At 41.3% G+C, this 16,835-nt stretch overlaps 1 protein-coding gene across 1 annotated transcript in view; it reads left to right on the top strand.

Annotated features, from left to right (window-relative positions):
* The window catches only part of PARN (poly(A)-specific ribonuclease), a 179,001-nt gene that overhangs the window by 38,148 nt on the left and 124,018 nt on the right, over nucleotides 1-16,835 (top strand). Inside the window, 5 exon segments of the mRNA XM_068244741.1 lie at nucleotides 5,660-5,725; nucleotides 10,576-10,614; nucleotides 14,955-14,997; nucleotides 16,100-16,180; nucleotides 16,296-16,352. Of these exon segments, the coding sequence (XP_068100842.1) occupies nucleotides 5,660-5,725; nucleotides 10,576-10,614; nucleotides 14,955-14,997; nucleotides 16,100-16,180; nucleotides 16,296-16,352 (286 nt within the window).

The following is a 16,835-nucleotide window of genomic DNA, read 5'->3' as shown; positions in this document are numbered from 1 at the left end:
TTCAGAATACTAAACCTAAAACCAATCCGTATATAAAATACGAAAAATTCAGAATGGAGTTAATTTACTCGATAAGAAATTTACTGATACCAGATGGCTTTATGGCAAGTGTGGATCTACAAGACGCCTATTGGCACATTCCGATAGAACTCGAATCACAAAAATTCTTAAGATTCGCAGTTCAGATGGAAAAGGGAGTTCAGCATCTTCAGTTCCGCTGCCTCCCATTTGGCATAACATCAGCCCCAAGAATTTTTACAAAAGTAATGGGAGAACTGATTGCGGCCATGCACAGAGAAGGTATAATCATAATTCCTTACTTAGACGATCTGTTGATAGTGGCAAAAACTTTAACAGAACTAGAGCAACACAAACAGACTGTACTGAATCAACTACAACAGTCAGGCTGGATTGTAAGCAGAGAGAAGTCACAACTCTCTGCAACCCAGAAGATCTTGTTCCTGGGTTTCATAATAGACTCAGTACGACAGAGAATTTTTCTCCCACAAGAAAAGGTACAGAAAATAATAAACGAAGTGGAGAAATTCAATGCCTGCAAATCAGTAAAGATCACAGATTATGCAGCTCCTAGGTCTCCTGTCTTCAGTGGCTCCAGCAGTTCAGTGGGCCTTGAAACGCACCAGAATTTTGCAGTCGTGGATATTAGCCAGGTGGAACAAAAAGCAAAATACACTAGACTGTATGGTGACTGTAGATCCCCAGATAAAAGGCAGTCTAGGCTGGTGGCAGACATCGCAGCACCTCACACAGGGCAAACTTTGGTCCCTACCTGTCCAGAAAATCTTAACGACAGATGCAAGTCTGTCAGGCTGGGGAGCCCATGTGGACACCTTTCAAGTCCAGGGTCTATGGAATCAGACAATAGTAGATCAGTCATCCAATTTCAGAGAGTTGATGGCGGTAAAATTAGCATTAATCAGTACAATCCACATACTGAGGGACTGGATGTACAGGTTCGATCAGACAATGCAACTGTAGTGGCATACATAAATCGCCAAGGGGGAACCAGGTCGAAGAAGTTACTATTTCTGACCCTGGAGATCCTAGAGGTAGCAGAGCTACAATTGCTATCATTAACAGCAGTCCACTTAAAAGGGGAACTGAACTATGTAGCAGATCAGTTAAGCAGAGTTCAAGTAACCAACACAGTGGTCTCTCAACCAAGATCTATTCCAGACCATAGTGAGCAAATGGGGGCAGCCACAATTGAACTTATTTGCAAGTCGGTCCAACAGGAAGTGCGAGGGGTTTTATTCCCTCAATATGATGGACGATCCAGTAGCCATAGATGCCCTGGCACAGGACTGGGATCAGAAGATATTATATGCTTTCCCACCATTAAATCTAATACCTCTAGTATTGCAAAAATTAATGAAGTCACATTGTCAGTTGATCCTGATTGCTCCAAACTGGCCCAGGAGGGCCTGGTACCCACTTCTCCTATCGATGTTAGTGAAAGTACCATGGGAAATACCAGTATCAGAGAATATGATACGAGTACAAGACCAAGCTGTAGTAAGTCTAGAAAAATGGAAACTTACAGCGTGGTTTCTGAAAAGGCAGTCCTTGAAAGTAAAGGATTGTCTTCTAGAGTAGTGAATACCCTATTAAAAAGTAGGAAGGAAAACACTCGATTGATATACCAGAAGTACTGGAAAACTTTTATTTTATGGTTAGAAAATTCAGACTTCCATTCGACAGAAATGGCGACAATTCTAGAATTTCTGCAGGAGGGAGTTGATAAAGGATTGGCCTTAAGCACCATAAAGGTCCAGATATCAGCCCTATCGGTTTATTTAGACAAAAAATTAGCCCTAGATCCCTTGATAATCAGATTTGTAAAATCCGTTGAAAGGAATAGACCAGTCAGAGTGAGACAGTTTCCAAAGTGGGATCTACCCTTGGTCTTGCAAGCATTAACAAACAACCAGTTTGATGAAGATTCTTTAAAAATGATTACGCTGAAGACCGTATTCTTAGTGGCAATCACTTCAGCTAGACGCATTAGTGAACTGCAAGCTCTCTCATGCAAAGAACCGTATTGTTCATTCTTTAATGATAGGGTTGTTCTTCGAACAAGTCCAGAATTCCTACCAAAAGTTGGAGACATGTTCCATAGGACACAAGAGATAATATTACCTTCGTTCTGCATGAATCCAACAACAGAAAAGGAAACTATACAACATAAACTGGATGTTCGAGAGAATCTAATTTCTTACCTGGAGAAAGTCAAAGAATTTAGAAAATCAGAATCATTATTCATCAACTATGCAGGTAAATCCAAGGGATTAAAGGCATCAACAAAGACCATAGCCAAATGGATTAAAGATTGTATCCTTGAGTCCTACAAGATAATGGGTAAGGATCCTCCAGTGAACCTAAAGGCTCATTCCACCAGGGCAGCCACAACTACGTGGGCTTACAGGGCAGGTACATCACCGTTGAATATCTGCAAGGCGGCGACCTGGAAGAATCTGGGAACCTTCATGAGGCACTACCGTCTGGATCGAATCACGGAAACCGGTCAGGACTTCGGAAGAACTGTCTTAAAGGCAGTTAGCCCACCCTGAGGTTGGTGATTGATTTCTTGCTTATCATCTCAATGTGTACCTGTCCTGGAGTGTTACTGGAAAAACCAGGAGTTAGCTCACCTGGTAACGACATTTTAAGTAACACTCCAGGACAGGTGGGGGTACCCACCCCCATATATATCAAATATTGCATGATATACATGTTATATGTATTTAGATGTAATATAATAGGGTTATGTTAGTATGATGTTCCTGTTCCTTGATATTATACTGCCTGACCCTTGGTCCATGTTCAATTTATAGAGAGGCTTTCGGATATTTCCTGTTCCTGGGAGGAGCCAAATCTCAATGTGTACCTGTCCTGGAGTGTTACTTAAAATGTCGTTACCAGGTGAGCTAACTCCTGGTTTCACCCTTTGAGTGTTTGCAACTCTAAAGGTGGCCACACATGATGCAATAAAACGATCCGATTTTACGGTAATTCTATAAACTATCGATCTCCCGGAAAAAATCAAAAGCTTTTTTTCATTCGACTGAAAAATCCGATCAGATTTCCTGTTTTCTTTGATATCGATCCGGAATGCCAGATATTTTTCTTCAATCTTTCTAAAGATTTTATGGTGTTTGTCAATTTATTAATATACACACCCTAGCAATTTTCTCAGTTTCCAAACATTTTTATCATAACTGGGAAAAAATTGAACAGAAGTGTGTGGTACATTGGTCATATATTTGAAATGTTACAATCAGTCAGAAAAATTGATTGCAATTCTTAAATTGAACAGATATTTAAAAAATTGTGTGGTTTGTGTGTGTGGCCACCTTAAAAGAAAGATGCAATTCGGGGTCTGGCAGCTGCCAGAGTCCCGAGTTACTGCAACGCGGGTTGTGCAGCATAGCATTGCTGCTTCATAGCATTGCTGCAATAACTGCACCCATCTTCGGTGCTGCAGACCAAAATAACCTGCTTTGGAAGTAATGATCCTTTGAACTTTTAGCTCTAAATGTTAGCAGTAGTGTGGGTATATTTGGCAGGCTGTATGACAAGCACCTTTGCATGGGTGGCTAGTTTTTTAGGATTTTTTTATGTGCAGGAAAATAGGATTTTAGTTTTAGGACTAGAACTAGATGTACCTATGTTTCCCATGTCACATGTCTGTTTAGATATGGTTTAACCACTTCAGCCCCACAGGGTTTTTTGCTTAAAAACCAGAGCAATTTTCACATTTCAGCGCTCCTCCCATTCATTCACCAATAACGGTTTTGCTACTCTATCAGATGTAAATGATCTATATCTTGTGTTTGCCACAAATTATGCTTTGTGAGGGTGATATTTGCTTTTAGTAATTATGTTGTTATCTGTGCATTTTAAAGGGAAAAATGAGAGAAAAAAAGAAATACACTATTTCTCCATTTCCATCCACTATAGTTTTCAAATAAACCAATGTTACCATAGGTAAAACCCACACATTGTATTTGCTAATTTGTCCTGGTTATATCAACATTTAATGTTCCTAGTACAATGTATGGCAATAATATATTAGTTTCTGGTTTGTTTTTTGTTTTCTCATTGTACTCTCAGTAATTAAAAGCCCTTATCTTCATGATTAACAGTAAAACACTGAGGTCACATGGCATACATATTTTAAAAGCTAAGTCCCTAGGGTAACTATGTATTCTCTTTTCAATGCTGTGACTTTTTTTTTTTTTTTTTACAAGTATTTATTTAGGGGTATAGAGTACATGAAAATAACAGTTTTATTGCTTTTCATTCAGTTTTCCGGTAAAAAAAATCACATTACTTAGCCCTCAGTTGTCAAACACAAAATCTATTCTCTCACTTGTCACAGTTAAAATGATACCCTATATACATAATCAGATAGCTTATTGGGCATACAGCACACTGTTTACCACAAGTACGCCTATCTACTCCCCTGAGCTTGAGATAAAGTTTTGTGGGGAGTAGATAAGCGTAGCAAGGGGGGGTGAAGTGGTTAAAGGGACACTTAAGTCAAACAAAAAAAATGAGTTTTACTCACCTAGGGCTTCCAATAGCCCCCTGCAGCTGTCCGGTACCCTCACCGTCTCCCTCCGATCCTCCTGGCCCTGCCGGCATTCTCTTCCTGTTTCGGTGACAGGAGCTGACAGGCTGGGGACGCGAATGATTCTTCGCGTTCCCAGACACATAAGCACCCTCTATGCTGCTATATGGTATATTATATATGCTATAGCAGCATAGATGGCGCTATTGTGGCCAGGAACGCGAAGAATCACTCGTGTCCCCAGCCTGTCAGCTCCTGTCACCGAAACAGGAAGTGGCTGCCGGCGGGGCCAGGAGGATCGGAGGGAGACAGCGAGGGTACCGGACAGCTGCAGGGGGCAATTGGAAGCCCCAGGTGAGTAAAATTCATTTTTTTGTTTGACTTAAGTGTCCCTTTAAAAGTGCAAGTGATGTCAGTATCTTCACTTCTGTGTAATGGAGGAATGCCAGTAATCTGCTGTTTATTGAATAAAAATTTGGAGCATGTGAGCCACATTCACAATTGAAATGGTGTATGTAAATTGTCTAGCCTGGCAAGATTTAAAATTCTTCACAGCCAGTACTCTGGTTTTACAAGCCCCGACCAGATTTCTCTACAGCACTCCAAGCATGGGCTAGTTTCACACAGGACTGTATAGTCGGCGTGAGTCTTGAGTCAAAGCATTTTTTTTGGGTACTTGGACTTTGAGTCGGTGGTTTCATAAACTGAGGATTCAAATGATTTTTTTTTTGTACCAACTCCACAGCCCTGGGAAAACCAGGTTCACAAAGGAATGGCAGGGAAAAGTTGCTTTGTGCAACGTCACGCATACTGCATAAAAAAATAGGCTTCCCTGTAACTGTAAACACACTTTGGTACTGCAGAGCATGCATGACGTTCTGCTGATGGATTCTAACGTGCTAATGTAAATGTACCATTACAATATATTATTGATATTATATTGTCTTGACGCCACGCATCACAATGTTTCAAAGTAACCATTTGAAGCCTGGTCAGTGCATGTTGACTATATAGTGTGCCCATTTTTTAAATTTGTTTACACTATTTTTTTTTTTTTTTTTCCAGTGAACGCGTAGGAGCTTTTTTAAATGACGAAGAACAGAAGACTCTAGAATTGGATCCTTGTACAGGGTTTGTATTGTTATGCTTAAACAGTCAAGGTTTCACTTGCTTCTCATGGGAAAAGGTCTTTCAAGTCTGCAAACTTTGGCAGCTGTTGAATTTGGAGATTCTAAAGATACCCATTAATGATGCAATATTTTCACTCCAGATATGTAGGTTCAAGTAATCGGAAGGGAATTATCAAGTTTTTTTTTTTTAGTTTTTTCTATAAACTGGTTGATTATGGCACTTTCTCTTTGCATACGATCATAGAATCCATCCTTTTAATCAACAGAAAATTCCGTATTCCAGTCGACTATAGAATTATGTTCCACCCCCGGAGTGGTTTTTGGTACAACTAGATGATTGAAAAAAAAAAAAAAATCTGATCGTAATCAGAAAATATTGTACTGTTAACCTCTTCAGCCTGCGGGTATTTTTCACCTTATGCATCAGAGTAATTTTCACTTCCCATTCATTCGCCAATAACTTTATCACTAATTATCACAATGAATTGATCTAGATCTTTTTTTTTTTTTTTTTTTTTTTTCCACCACCAATTAGGTTATCTTTGGGTGGTACATTTTGCTAAAAAATTTTTTTTTCTAAATGCATTTTCAGTGGAATATTAAAAGAATGGAAAAATTTCCTTTCTCAGTTTTCGGCCACTATAGCTTTAAAATATATGCTACCATAATTAAAACCTATGTATTTTATTGGCCCATTTGTTCCGGTTATTACAACATTTAAATTATGTCCTTATCACAATGTATGGTGCCAATATTTTATTTGGAAATAAAGGTGCATTTTTTTCAGTTTTGCGTCCATCACGATTTACAATCTTATAATTTAAAAAATGTTCGAAATATACCCTCTTCACATGCATATTAAAGTTCAGACCCGTAGGTAACTTTTTTTTTTTTCTTTCATAAAAAAATGGGTAATTTTTGGTGGGGGGGGGGGGCACAGTCAAATTTTTTTTTTTTTATTTTTATTAGGACTTCTGATGAGAAGCCATCGGTCATTCTACTGGGGACTTAGATCAATGAATGGGAACGTGTACGTTCCCATTCATTGATCTTCGGGCTAATGGGGGCAACACAGGAGCGTGCAGCAGCGCAATAGTAGCCGCCTGGATGTGACCACCATGTCCAGGCGGCCTAAATGGTTAATGAGCGCTTTCTAACTTTTTCTGCCATTAATGTACAAACTTTTGTTTTTTTTGGACAGACATAGGTGTAACTTGGCGGATTTTTCATGGCCATAGGCCTAGGTTAGTGGTTTTGAGTGGAGAAGCTGCCTAAGACCTGGGACCCACTTGGAATCGCTGGCAATTCATAAAACACTAGGCTAATGTTGGCCAATGCAGATGGTTCCACTACCGCAATTGCACTTGAGGCGATACAGATGTCCTTTTTTCTAAATTTTATTCTGAACCAGAAAGCACTTGGTTACCTCCTCAAAGTCAGGACATAGAAATATAACCCCCCCCCCCCCCCTTTTACAGCTGTAGGTGCTATTTGAACAGTTTAAAACCACATAAGATAGGATCAGCACTAGAGGCTCTGCCTGGTACACACCATATAATTTTTTTGTCAGATGGGTCAAATCTATTATTTCTGACATGTCCAATCTGATTTCTTATCATTTTTCTGATAAATTTTCCTATCACTTCTATGGTGGATTCGACCAGGGCTGTGGAGTCGGTACAAAAATGTTCCGACTCCTCAGTTAATAAAACCACCGACTCCGGGTGCCCAAAATGGCTTCGACTCCTTAGTCTAATACTTAACAGGGCTGTGAATTTTGTACACTAATCATAATATCACACTCTACTCCGACTCCGGGTACCCAAAATTGCTCCGACTCCGCAGCCCTGTATTCGACCCATCTGATGGGAAATTGCATGGCGAGTGCCAGGCATAACACCAGTTGAACTTATTTGCTTAACCACTTCCGTACCAGCAATCTCTGGCCCCTTAAAGAGGAACTTTCGCGAAAATCTTAAAATTTAAACCGCATACAAATAAGTACATTTCTTCCAGAGTAAAAAGAGCCATAAATTACTTTTCTCCTATGTTGCTGTCACTTACAATAGGTAGTAGAAATCTGACATTACCGACAGGTTTTGGGCTAGTTCATCTCTTCATGGGAGATTCTCAGCATGGCCTTTATTATTTATAAAGACACTCCCTGAAAATTTTATACAAAGATGCTGGCCAGCCTCCCTGCTCGCTGCACACTTTTTTGGCAGTTGGACGGAGCAACTGCCATTCACTAACTGCTTTTAAAAATAAAGAAAACCCTGAGAACCCCCATGAAAAGATGGGCTAGTCCAAAATCTGTTGGTAATGTCAGATTTCTACTACTTACTGTGACAGCAACATAGGAGAAAAGGTTATTTATGGCTCATTTTCCTCTGGAAGAAACGTACTTCTTATTTGTATATGTTTACATGTATTTTAACCACTTCACCACTGAGGGGTTTTACCCCCTGACCACCAGAGCAATTTTCACCTTTCAGCGCTCCTTCCATTCATTCGTCTATAACTTTATCATTACTTATCGCAATGAAATGAACTATATCTTGTTTTTTCCGCCACCAATTAGGCTTTCTTTAGGTGGGACATTATGCCAAGAATTATTTTTTTCTAAATGTGTTTTAATGGGAAAATAGGAAAAATGTGGGGAAAAAAAAAATTATTTTTCAGTTTTCGGCCATTATAGTTTTTAAATAATGCATGCTACTGTAATTAAAACCCATGAAATTTATGTGCCCTTTTGTCCCGGTTATAAAACCGTTTAAATTATGTCCCTATCACAATGTTTGGCGCCAATATTTCATTTGGAAATAAAGGTGCATTTTTTTCAGTTTTGCGTCCATCCCTAATTACAAGCCCATAGTTTATAAAGTAACAGTGTTATACCTTCTTGACTTAAATATTTAAAAAGTTCAGTCCCTAAGGTAACTAATTATGTATTTTTTTTAATTGTAAATTTTTGAATTTTTTTTTAATTACAAAAAAAAAAAAAAGGGGAGTGTGGGAGGTAATGAGTTAATTTTTTGTGTAAAAGTCATTTATTTGTATGTGAAAAATGTGTAGGGTGTAGTTTACTATTTGGCCACAAGATGGCCACAGTAACTTTTTGCTTTATTGCGACCTCCAAGCCTCCTTCCGGAAGCTTGGAGGAAGAATAAGGAGGCTGGACACGTGAGTTTCTTCTCACAATGATCGCGCTGCCCATAGGAGAGCAGCGGGTCATTGTGGGGCTTAGATCAACGAACGGGAATGGATTTTCCCGTTCATTGATCTCCGGGCGAGCGGGCGGCGGCGGTTTTACTAGCGGCGGGCGGCGTGTTTACGAGCGGGAGCGCGGACAGCGTCGGGAACGCGGAAAGTACGTGTTTCTCCGTCCCTGGTTTTTAAAGGATGGAAAAAGGGGCGGAGAAATACGTACGCGCGGGGGTAAAGTGGTTAAATTTTAAGATTTTTGCGACAGAGGTCCTTTAACCTCCCTGGCGGCATGCAGTTGCAGTGGCTGCGTCTGCGGGAGGGATTTTTTTAATAAAAAAATGTTTTTATTGGTTAGCCAGCACTAGGCTACCTATGTGTCCCAAGCCCCCCGGCTCCTCTCTGAACCCCCCGATCACCACCGGCTATATTTACCCGTCCGCGATCCCGCGAGAGCCGCAGCTTCTCCATTCAGCTTCACTCATCGCTATGGCAAAGATCGGACATGACATGCGCAGTCCCGATCCTCCCCATAGCGGAGCCTGGAGCTGATTGGGAGGCTGCGCCATCGCGGGATCCGTGGGCGGTGATCGGTGGGGACCGGAGATACTTGGGCCACATGGTTGGCTAGCGAATCGCTAGCTTAACAAAATAAAACACTTTTTTTTTATTTAAAAAAAAAGAAAATCCTCCCGGGGCCATGTGATCCCCTGTGTCGGCTAGCCCGACACTGTTGGGCTTACCGCCAGGGATGTTAAGGACCAGAATACGCTGGCACCAAAAACCAGGCCTCACCGATGTTGTGCTGCAAGTGATCACGCTGTCACCCCAGCCTACTCGCTCTGCCATCGCTATGACAACAGAGCTCTGTAAGCCAGTCAGGAGCCGGTTTCATTGGCTCCTGACCTGTGATCACTGTGAGCCAATGAGAATGGCGTACAGTGATCACGCTAGCAAACAGGGCACAGATTTTAATTAGTAACATCCGAAAGTGGTTAACAGCAGAATGTACATGGGCTAAAATGTAACTTTTACATGTGGTTAAAAAGATTTGGAGGGCTAGTATCTGGCAGCTGATTATCCACACTCTATTGATTTTATTAGCCTTCCAAATCATATTAGTCCTCTGCAATACTCTGATTCAGTCTACAGGAATTCCAATCATTTTAGAACAAAAAGAAAACTGCCTAGTCAAATTCAACCACTCTGCACCCAGACCTGTTTTTCCCTCATGGACTATAATATTGACATTATAGCTATGTCCCTATTTAATCAGCAGTAAATTAAGAAACGGTAATTTTAAAAGCGCTAGTGTTTTTAAAATCACTCAGAAGCGCTCTTGGTGTGCAGCAGCCCTACAGTCTGACAGTTTACAGCCACAATCTATGAACTATTAACCTTTTTAACTATCCCTTGTGCTCAGCTTTTCACTGCCAGGAAAAGTGTAAGTGGATGTAATTAGTTATCATTGAGGGTTATTATATAGTCTTACTAGAGAAAAACTTGCATACCTTAATATACTCTTTTAGGCAGAAAAAGCAAATGGAATACTGCCTAGCTATTTGTGTATGCTTGACAGTGTACACACACATTTATCTTGTCACCTGTCAGCTCTGGTACCCTTTAATGCTTTTATTTCTATTGTAGGTATCAGAGGAAACTTATCTACCAGACACTAAACTGGAAGTAAGTATTGTTTGTTCCATCCCACGAGATTATCTACATTTTCATTGATTTCCTAGAATATCAATTGAGAGTTCAAGCACTTGCATTAAGCTTTATATTTGAATAACTTGTGGTGGATTAGCAGTAAAGAGCATAAATGCATTAGTTTAGTGCCATAATAGTTTACTTGCAGTGAAATATGTCACAGCGCTGTGACAGATTTCACTGCATTTCTGTGGACATTTCATCTGTCTGGTTACTGCAGCGGTTCTGGAGTAATACTGGGGAGCCTCACAATTGTTTTATGATAAGTTACTTTTTTACTGTGTGTGTGTGTGTTAGGGCTGCACGATTTCTCGGTTTTAAACCGAAACCGCGGTTCATGTGAAGACTATTTGGGGATCGTCTGGATCCGGCGGTTTTCGGTCTTTAGTGCCCGCGCTTGGCCGCATGGCCATGGTCCGCCTACCGCAGCTGCAGCGCCGAGCCACAGAAGCAGTGCATATTTATGTTAATGAGCCGGGCAGCAGGGGGAGGAGAGTTCAGTCCAGAGCGGCACACAGCTTCTCCAATCGCTGGATAGCAATGGAATGACGGCAGCGGTAGGTGGAGCTGTACTAGAGCGTACAGCTCCACCTACTGTTGCCGTCATACCATCGGTATCCAGCGATTGGAGAAGCTGTGTGCTGCTCTGGACTAAACTCTCCTCCCCCCGCTGCCCGGCTCATTAAGGGCTGGTTCAGACGGACGTTTGGAGGCGTTGCGTTTGCTGGCGTCGCGTTCAGCAGCGTTCGTGTGCGTTTGGATGCGGTCGCGTTTTTTCTTCCCCTAGGGGGACATTAGCCGTCGCGGTTAACCTCCCCTGGAAGCTACATGTAGCTTCCAGGGGCTCCTTGAACGCCAGGGAAAATCGGGACCCAAACGCCGCGTTTGTGTAAACGCGCTTGAAAGCTTGGTACAAACGCTCCCATTCACTTGAATGGGAGCGTTTAACACCAAGCCCTGAACGCTGGCTGTAAACGCTCTGCAAACGTCCGTCTGAACCAGCCCTAACATAAATATGCACTGCTGCCACTGGATCCGCCCCCCCCGAGTCCCGTACGGTGTACCTACCGATCTATACTGGGCACTTTACTAGCTATACTGGGGCACTACCTACCCATACTGGGCACTATGCTAGCTTTTACTGGGGCACTATACTAACTATAATGGGGCACTACCTATCCATACTGGGCACTATAGTAGCCATACTGGGCACTATAGTAGCCATACTGGGCACTATAGTAGCCATACTGGGCACTATAGTAGCCATACTGGGCACTATAGTAGCCATACTGGGCACTATAGTAGCCATACTGGGCACTATAGTAGCCATACTGGGCACTATAGTAGCCATACTGGGCACTATAGTAGCCATACTGGGGCAACTATAGTAGCCATACTGGGGCACTACCTACCCATACTGCCGGACACTATACTGGGGTAACTAAACTCCCTATATTGGGGCTACTATGCTAGCTATGCCGCAGCACCCCAGTCCGAAACCCCCCAAAACCCGCTGCGCACGACACTGTACACTAGCCCCCCCCCCCCCCCCCCCAGTCCCCGGAGAAAAATGTGGTCAGAAAGTGGACCCTGCCGTACGCCACAGTCCACACAATATTGTTCAAGCAATGGGTACATTGTGAATTAAGTGTTAAAGCTTGTTTTGGAAAAAATCGTGAAAAAATCTAAATCACATTTTCTGAAAGAAAAATCGCAATTTCAATTTTTACCCAAAATTGTGCAGCCCTAGTGTGTGTCTGGTATTCATCTCAGTTTATGTGCATCTTCTTGAAAGATCTGCTCAGAGAAGCGGCAATGAGAATGACTGACTGAGAACTAGCACGATCGCCTTGCAGGACTTCAGAGTTCCAGGCTCAAATCCCAGTCCAGACACTGCATGATGTTTGTGTGAGCTCACCATATGGGTTTCCTCTGGGTTTTTTCCAATTTCTTCCAACATTAAAAAAATGGTGTTGAGTTCGAGTTACCTTCCAAATCGGTCCTTAGAATGTGCTATGGGTATTGAGTTCTAGAGCATGGAATTTTCAAAGTGCTCTGTAGAGCTCTGCATGAAAATATAGTGCTATAACCATTAACCGTGCATGACGCCTACAGATCTGCTGCATATTGCTCATTTACCACTTCTTAATTTGGGTATACCAGGTAGAATGGCTGACCTGTTTCACCAGCCTGAAATTGTTTGTTTTTATTCGGAGGTGAACCAGTGGTAAAAGCACTGAAAAGAATGAAGAGTAAGGCCTGAGTCTCGCAGGCAGTGCCGCAACGGTAGATGCCTATGAGGGTGGTTCCACTTCAAGCGCTGTGATCGCAAAGCTCTGCAGCATTTTGTGAGCACTCCTGTTACATTCAGCAGCCGCTGAGCGATCTAGGAATTGCTGTCAAAAATCGCAGGACTTTTGCGTTTCAAAAAAGTGCTGCCAGTGGGGCCCAGGCCTAAAGATGAGCAGGTGAGAGTGAAATTCAGTTTCACCTGAGGGAAAACTGAAATTAGACATTGGTGGCCAGGTAAGAGTATTAATTCTCCTTGGTTGCTGGCTCTGTCCAGTGCTCCATGCCTCTATGTCCTTCCAATACTTCCTTCCTCTGGCTGTGAAGGAGAAAGTGTTGGGAGGGTGGAGTGCTGTGGCCACAGGCAACAACCAAGGTGAATTAACCACCCTTTTCGCAGCCCCGTTCACTAAAGAAAAGCTTCACTTTCGTATGTGAAATTGAATTTAACTCTTGTATGCTCATTCTAACTGAACCAAGAACAGCCAGGCAACTGGTATTGCTTGAAATGAAATAAGTATGGCAGGCTCCATATTACTCAGCTTGTGTTCCTTATAAGGAGATGAAAGCCATCAAAAAAATGTTTACTGCAAGTGGGATTTCGCAGTTTGAGAGCTTACCTGCACAGTCTGGTCATGCTATGTAAAACATGTTGCCTTCTTGCTACATGGAGATGGTAACATTGGCCGATTAAACCGGTAGCCCTTTAGAGTATAGAGTCTTCACACTGTCTCTGAAGATCCCTCAAGAACTAAACAAGAAAAGTAGTTAGTAGTTCCCTCAAAGACCGCACCACTCAATGAGTAAATATTAAATTCATCATCTTTATTCAGAAAAATAAAATCACTTAAAAACAATTGGAGCCATGCAACAATAAGAATGCATATATTATATTATATTATGCTAATAAAAATATATCACTGTCCATAGAACAAGATAATAAACGGTAAAGCACAGTAATAATTAGGACTACTTGTCACTAATCAATATAATCAATGCATAAGAAAGCCAGCCTGAACAAACACGTGATAGAAAAGGTATGAATGTGCAAAGATTAACCCCTCATAGAGTACATAACAATAGATATAAAGTGCAAGGTGCAAAGAATAATAGTCAGCGTAACTGCGCTGAAAAAGTGTGTGCAAAAGAGCATGAACAAGTGCTAGGTGCAGTGAGGACAGCGTGCCCGCTGAAAAGTGAGCTGATGCTTACCAAGAAAGAGTCAATGGAACAGATGGAGCATGGCATCCAAGGGCGTGCCGTCGCGATTCGCTGCTCTCCGAAATTTGGCGGCTTCTACCGGGCATGAGGATCCCTCAGTCTAATCCCTACCATAGTAATGTCCGTTGTAGTCTAGGGCCAATTTGTTTATTTTAAAGGGGAAGCCAACTAACCTGTGTCTTTGGGATGTCATAGTAAACAGGAGTGTCCAGAAGCAACCCACACAGAAATGGGGATAGTAAACAAACTTCATGTGGATAGTGCTATGGCTAGAATTCAAACCAGGTTCCTAGCGCTGCAAGGGAAGAGTGCTGTCCATTACACAGGGGTACAAAGTTTCAAATTGTACTACTTCCTGACTACAGAATTTATGGAAACCTTTTTTTTTTTTCTAGTAGGCATCCTTCAATGAAGTTAAGATTTGTAATAGCTTATGGTGCTCATACATGGTGCAATGTTTTTTTTCATTAGATAATTTTATGTGATTATTCTGTTAGATTGAATATAAAGGTTTTTCCAACCTCTCCGATCGGATTTTTATTGAAAACAAGTGATCAATTTTTTTTTTTCTTGCTCGGAAAAAAATTATTTTGATCTATCATTAGATTCGATCATTTTGGTCGAATAAACAGGAAAATGTAACTTTTTTTCTTCTTTTTGTACTGTGTATGGGCACCATTGCTGCTCTATGGAATATCTGATCTTTTGACATGTTGGTACAAATTTTGTGGTTATTGCCTTGCATGTTTCATCAGAGGCTTGAACTTAAGCTCGTGTTAATCTCTTGTCTGTGTGCTCAATATTAGGTATCCACGAGGTACCCATGTGGAAACTGTGGAATCTGAAAAGGTAACTTTTTTTTTTTTTTTTCTTTCTTCCTCTGGGTTTCCCATAAGGCCAGAAGAAGGACTTTTCCTACTCTGACATTTCCTTTTCTGACCTATCTGTTGGGTATTATGAGTATCTGACCTCTGGGCTAAAGTTGCCCACTACTGATACAATGGACTGCTGAAAAGGGCTCCAGCAGGTGCTTTGAAGATTATTTTTGCTGTGTTCAGTATATCAGAAAGAAGCAGCGGTGCTAGAAGACCCTGGCATGGAGAGGTGTAGTGCTGGGAAGCCCCAGTGCTGTAGGCGGCAGCACGTGACCATGAGCCTGGAACATGTAGCCATGTATTCCCGAGAGCATGATAGCAGTGCTGTGGTGCTGAATAACACAAATACTCTCCCCATTGCCTGGCAGCTACCAGTAATGTGAGCATCTTATCACCTTGAATTATATATGGCCCTATGTGTCTTTATTTCTATGGGCCTGATGCATGAAGGGTTGGTAACCCACAGTGTGTGAATACTATAATGCAAGCTGCTCACTTGGGCCCACATGAGTTTTCTCCTAGATCATTTTTCATTTTTTTATTTTTTTTATTTAAAGTAACTTTTTAGCACTTTACAATGGAAATAATACCAAAACGTAGGTGAAAAATTACTGTCAAAATTAAGTTGTAAAATTATCACCTAGGAGAAAAGTCGGGTGAAAAAGTAAATTGCATATAGGCCTTGGTGTTAGTACTGATGAAATTGCAGTGTGCTGCTTGCAGACCTACGTGTCGATCTCTTTTCTCATCTCTTAAATACCTTACTAAGCTTCCTTACCCCACCCTTAGGAAAACACCGTTTAATTGTCTTCATGTCTGACAACTCCTGTTTATCTCCAAGTTCAAGTTAGTCTACAATATGCATGTTGGATTGGTTCGGCTTTAAAATGGACTATAGGCTTGCTATACTCCAGCGGTCCTGGATGTGCAGCCTTGCTTACAGGGACATAGAGTTGATTTACAAATTTAGGAGTGGTGCATCATGGGAAACCACAGTGGCTCGCTTAAAGTGAAATTATCGCAAAATGCATTCTGCTTGAAAATTTGTAATTGTAGAGTTTAATTATACATTTCAGAAAGAGCGATACATCGTTATCAGCAAAGTTGATGAAGAGGAACGGAGAAAGAAAGAACAGGAAAAGCAAGCAAAAGAGCAGGTATGCACAATCCTTTACAAAACCAGGTTTTGTAAATGCCAGTCCTGCACAGGGGATAAATATATTTCGGGTAAGCACAACTGGTACCATCTAATTTACTTTTCTTGTTTTGTAGGAAGAGCTTAATGATGCTGTTGGGTTTTCTCGCATTATTCATGCAATTTCATCGTCTGTAAGTAATTTAAAGAGAATCTGAAGTTTTTTACATGGCACAATAAAAAAAAAAAAAAGAAAAAAAAAAAAAGGGAATCTGAAGCAAGGTTTTTTTATTTTTGTTTCCCACCCCCCATTTTATGCCTCAGAGGTGTTCCCTTTTTTTTTTTTTTTTTTTTTTTTGAGTTCTGGCGCATTCCCGCAGCAGAACAAGTGTTCCTTTCCCCATTAATCACCTTTTTTCTTATCACGACCCTTCTGGTCGTATAAAATGTTGTCAGGAAGAGGCAGAGCTGTTTACCTGAGCTCTGCCTCAACTGTCAATTTCCGCCCAGCCCCGCCTATTCCAGTCTCTGTAAATCACTTTCTAATGAATAATCCTCCCCTAATTATTCTAATGAATAATCCTCCCCAACATATCTACACACGCTTCTTTAATGAGCCAGTTGTTGATACAAAGATGCTAATAAATTACAACAGCAGGTGACCGCAGCATGTGCTA

This window comes from Hyperolius riggenbachi, chromosome 7, assembly GCF_040937935.1.
Source record: "Hyperolius riggenbachi isolate aHypRig1 chromosome 7, aHypRig1.pri, whole genome shotgun sequence".
NCBI classification, from domain to species: Eukaryota; Metazoa; Chordata; class Amphibia; order Anura; family Hyperoliidae; genus Hyperolius; species Hyperolius riggenbachi.
The sequence above is the reverse complement of the archived record's forward strand: the minus strand, read 5'-3'. Positions and strand labels throughout refer to the sequence as shown.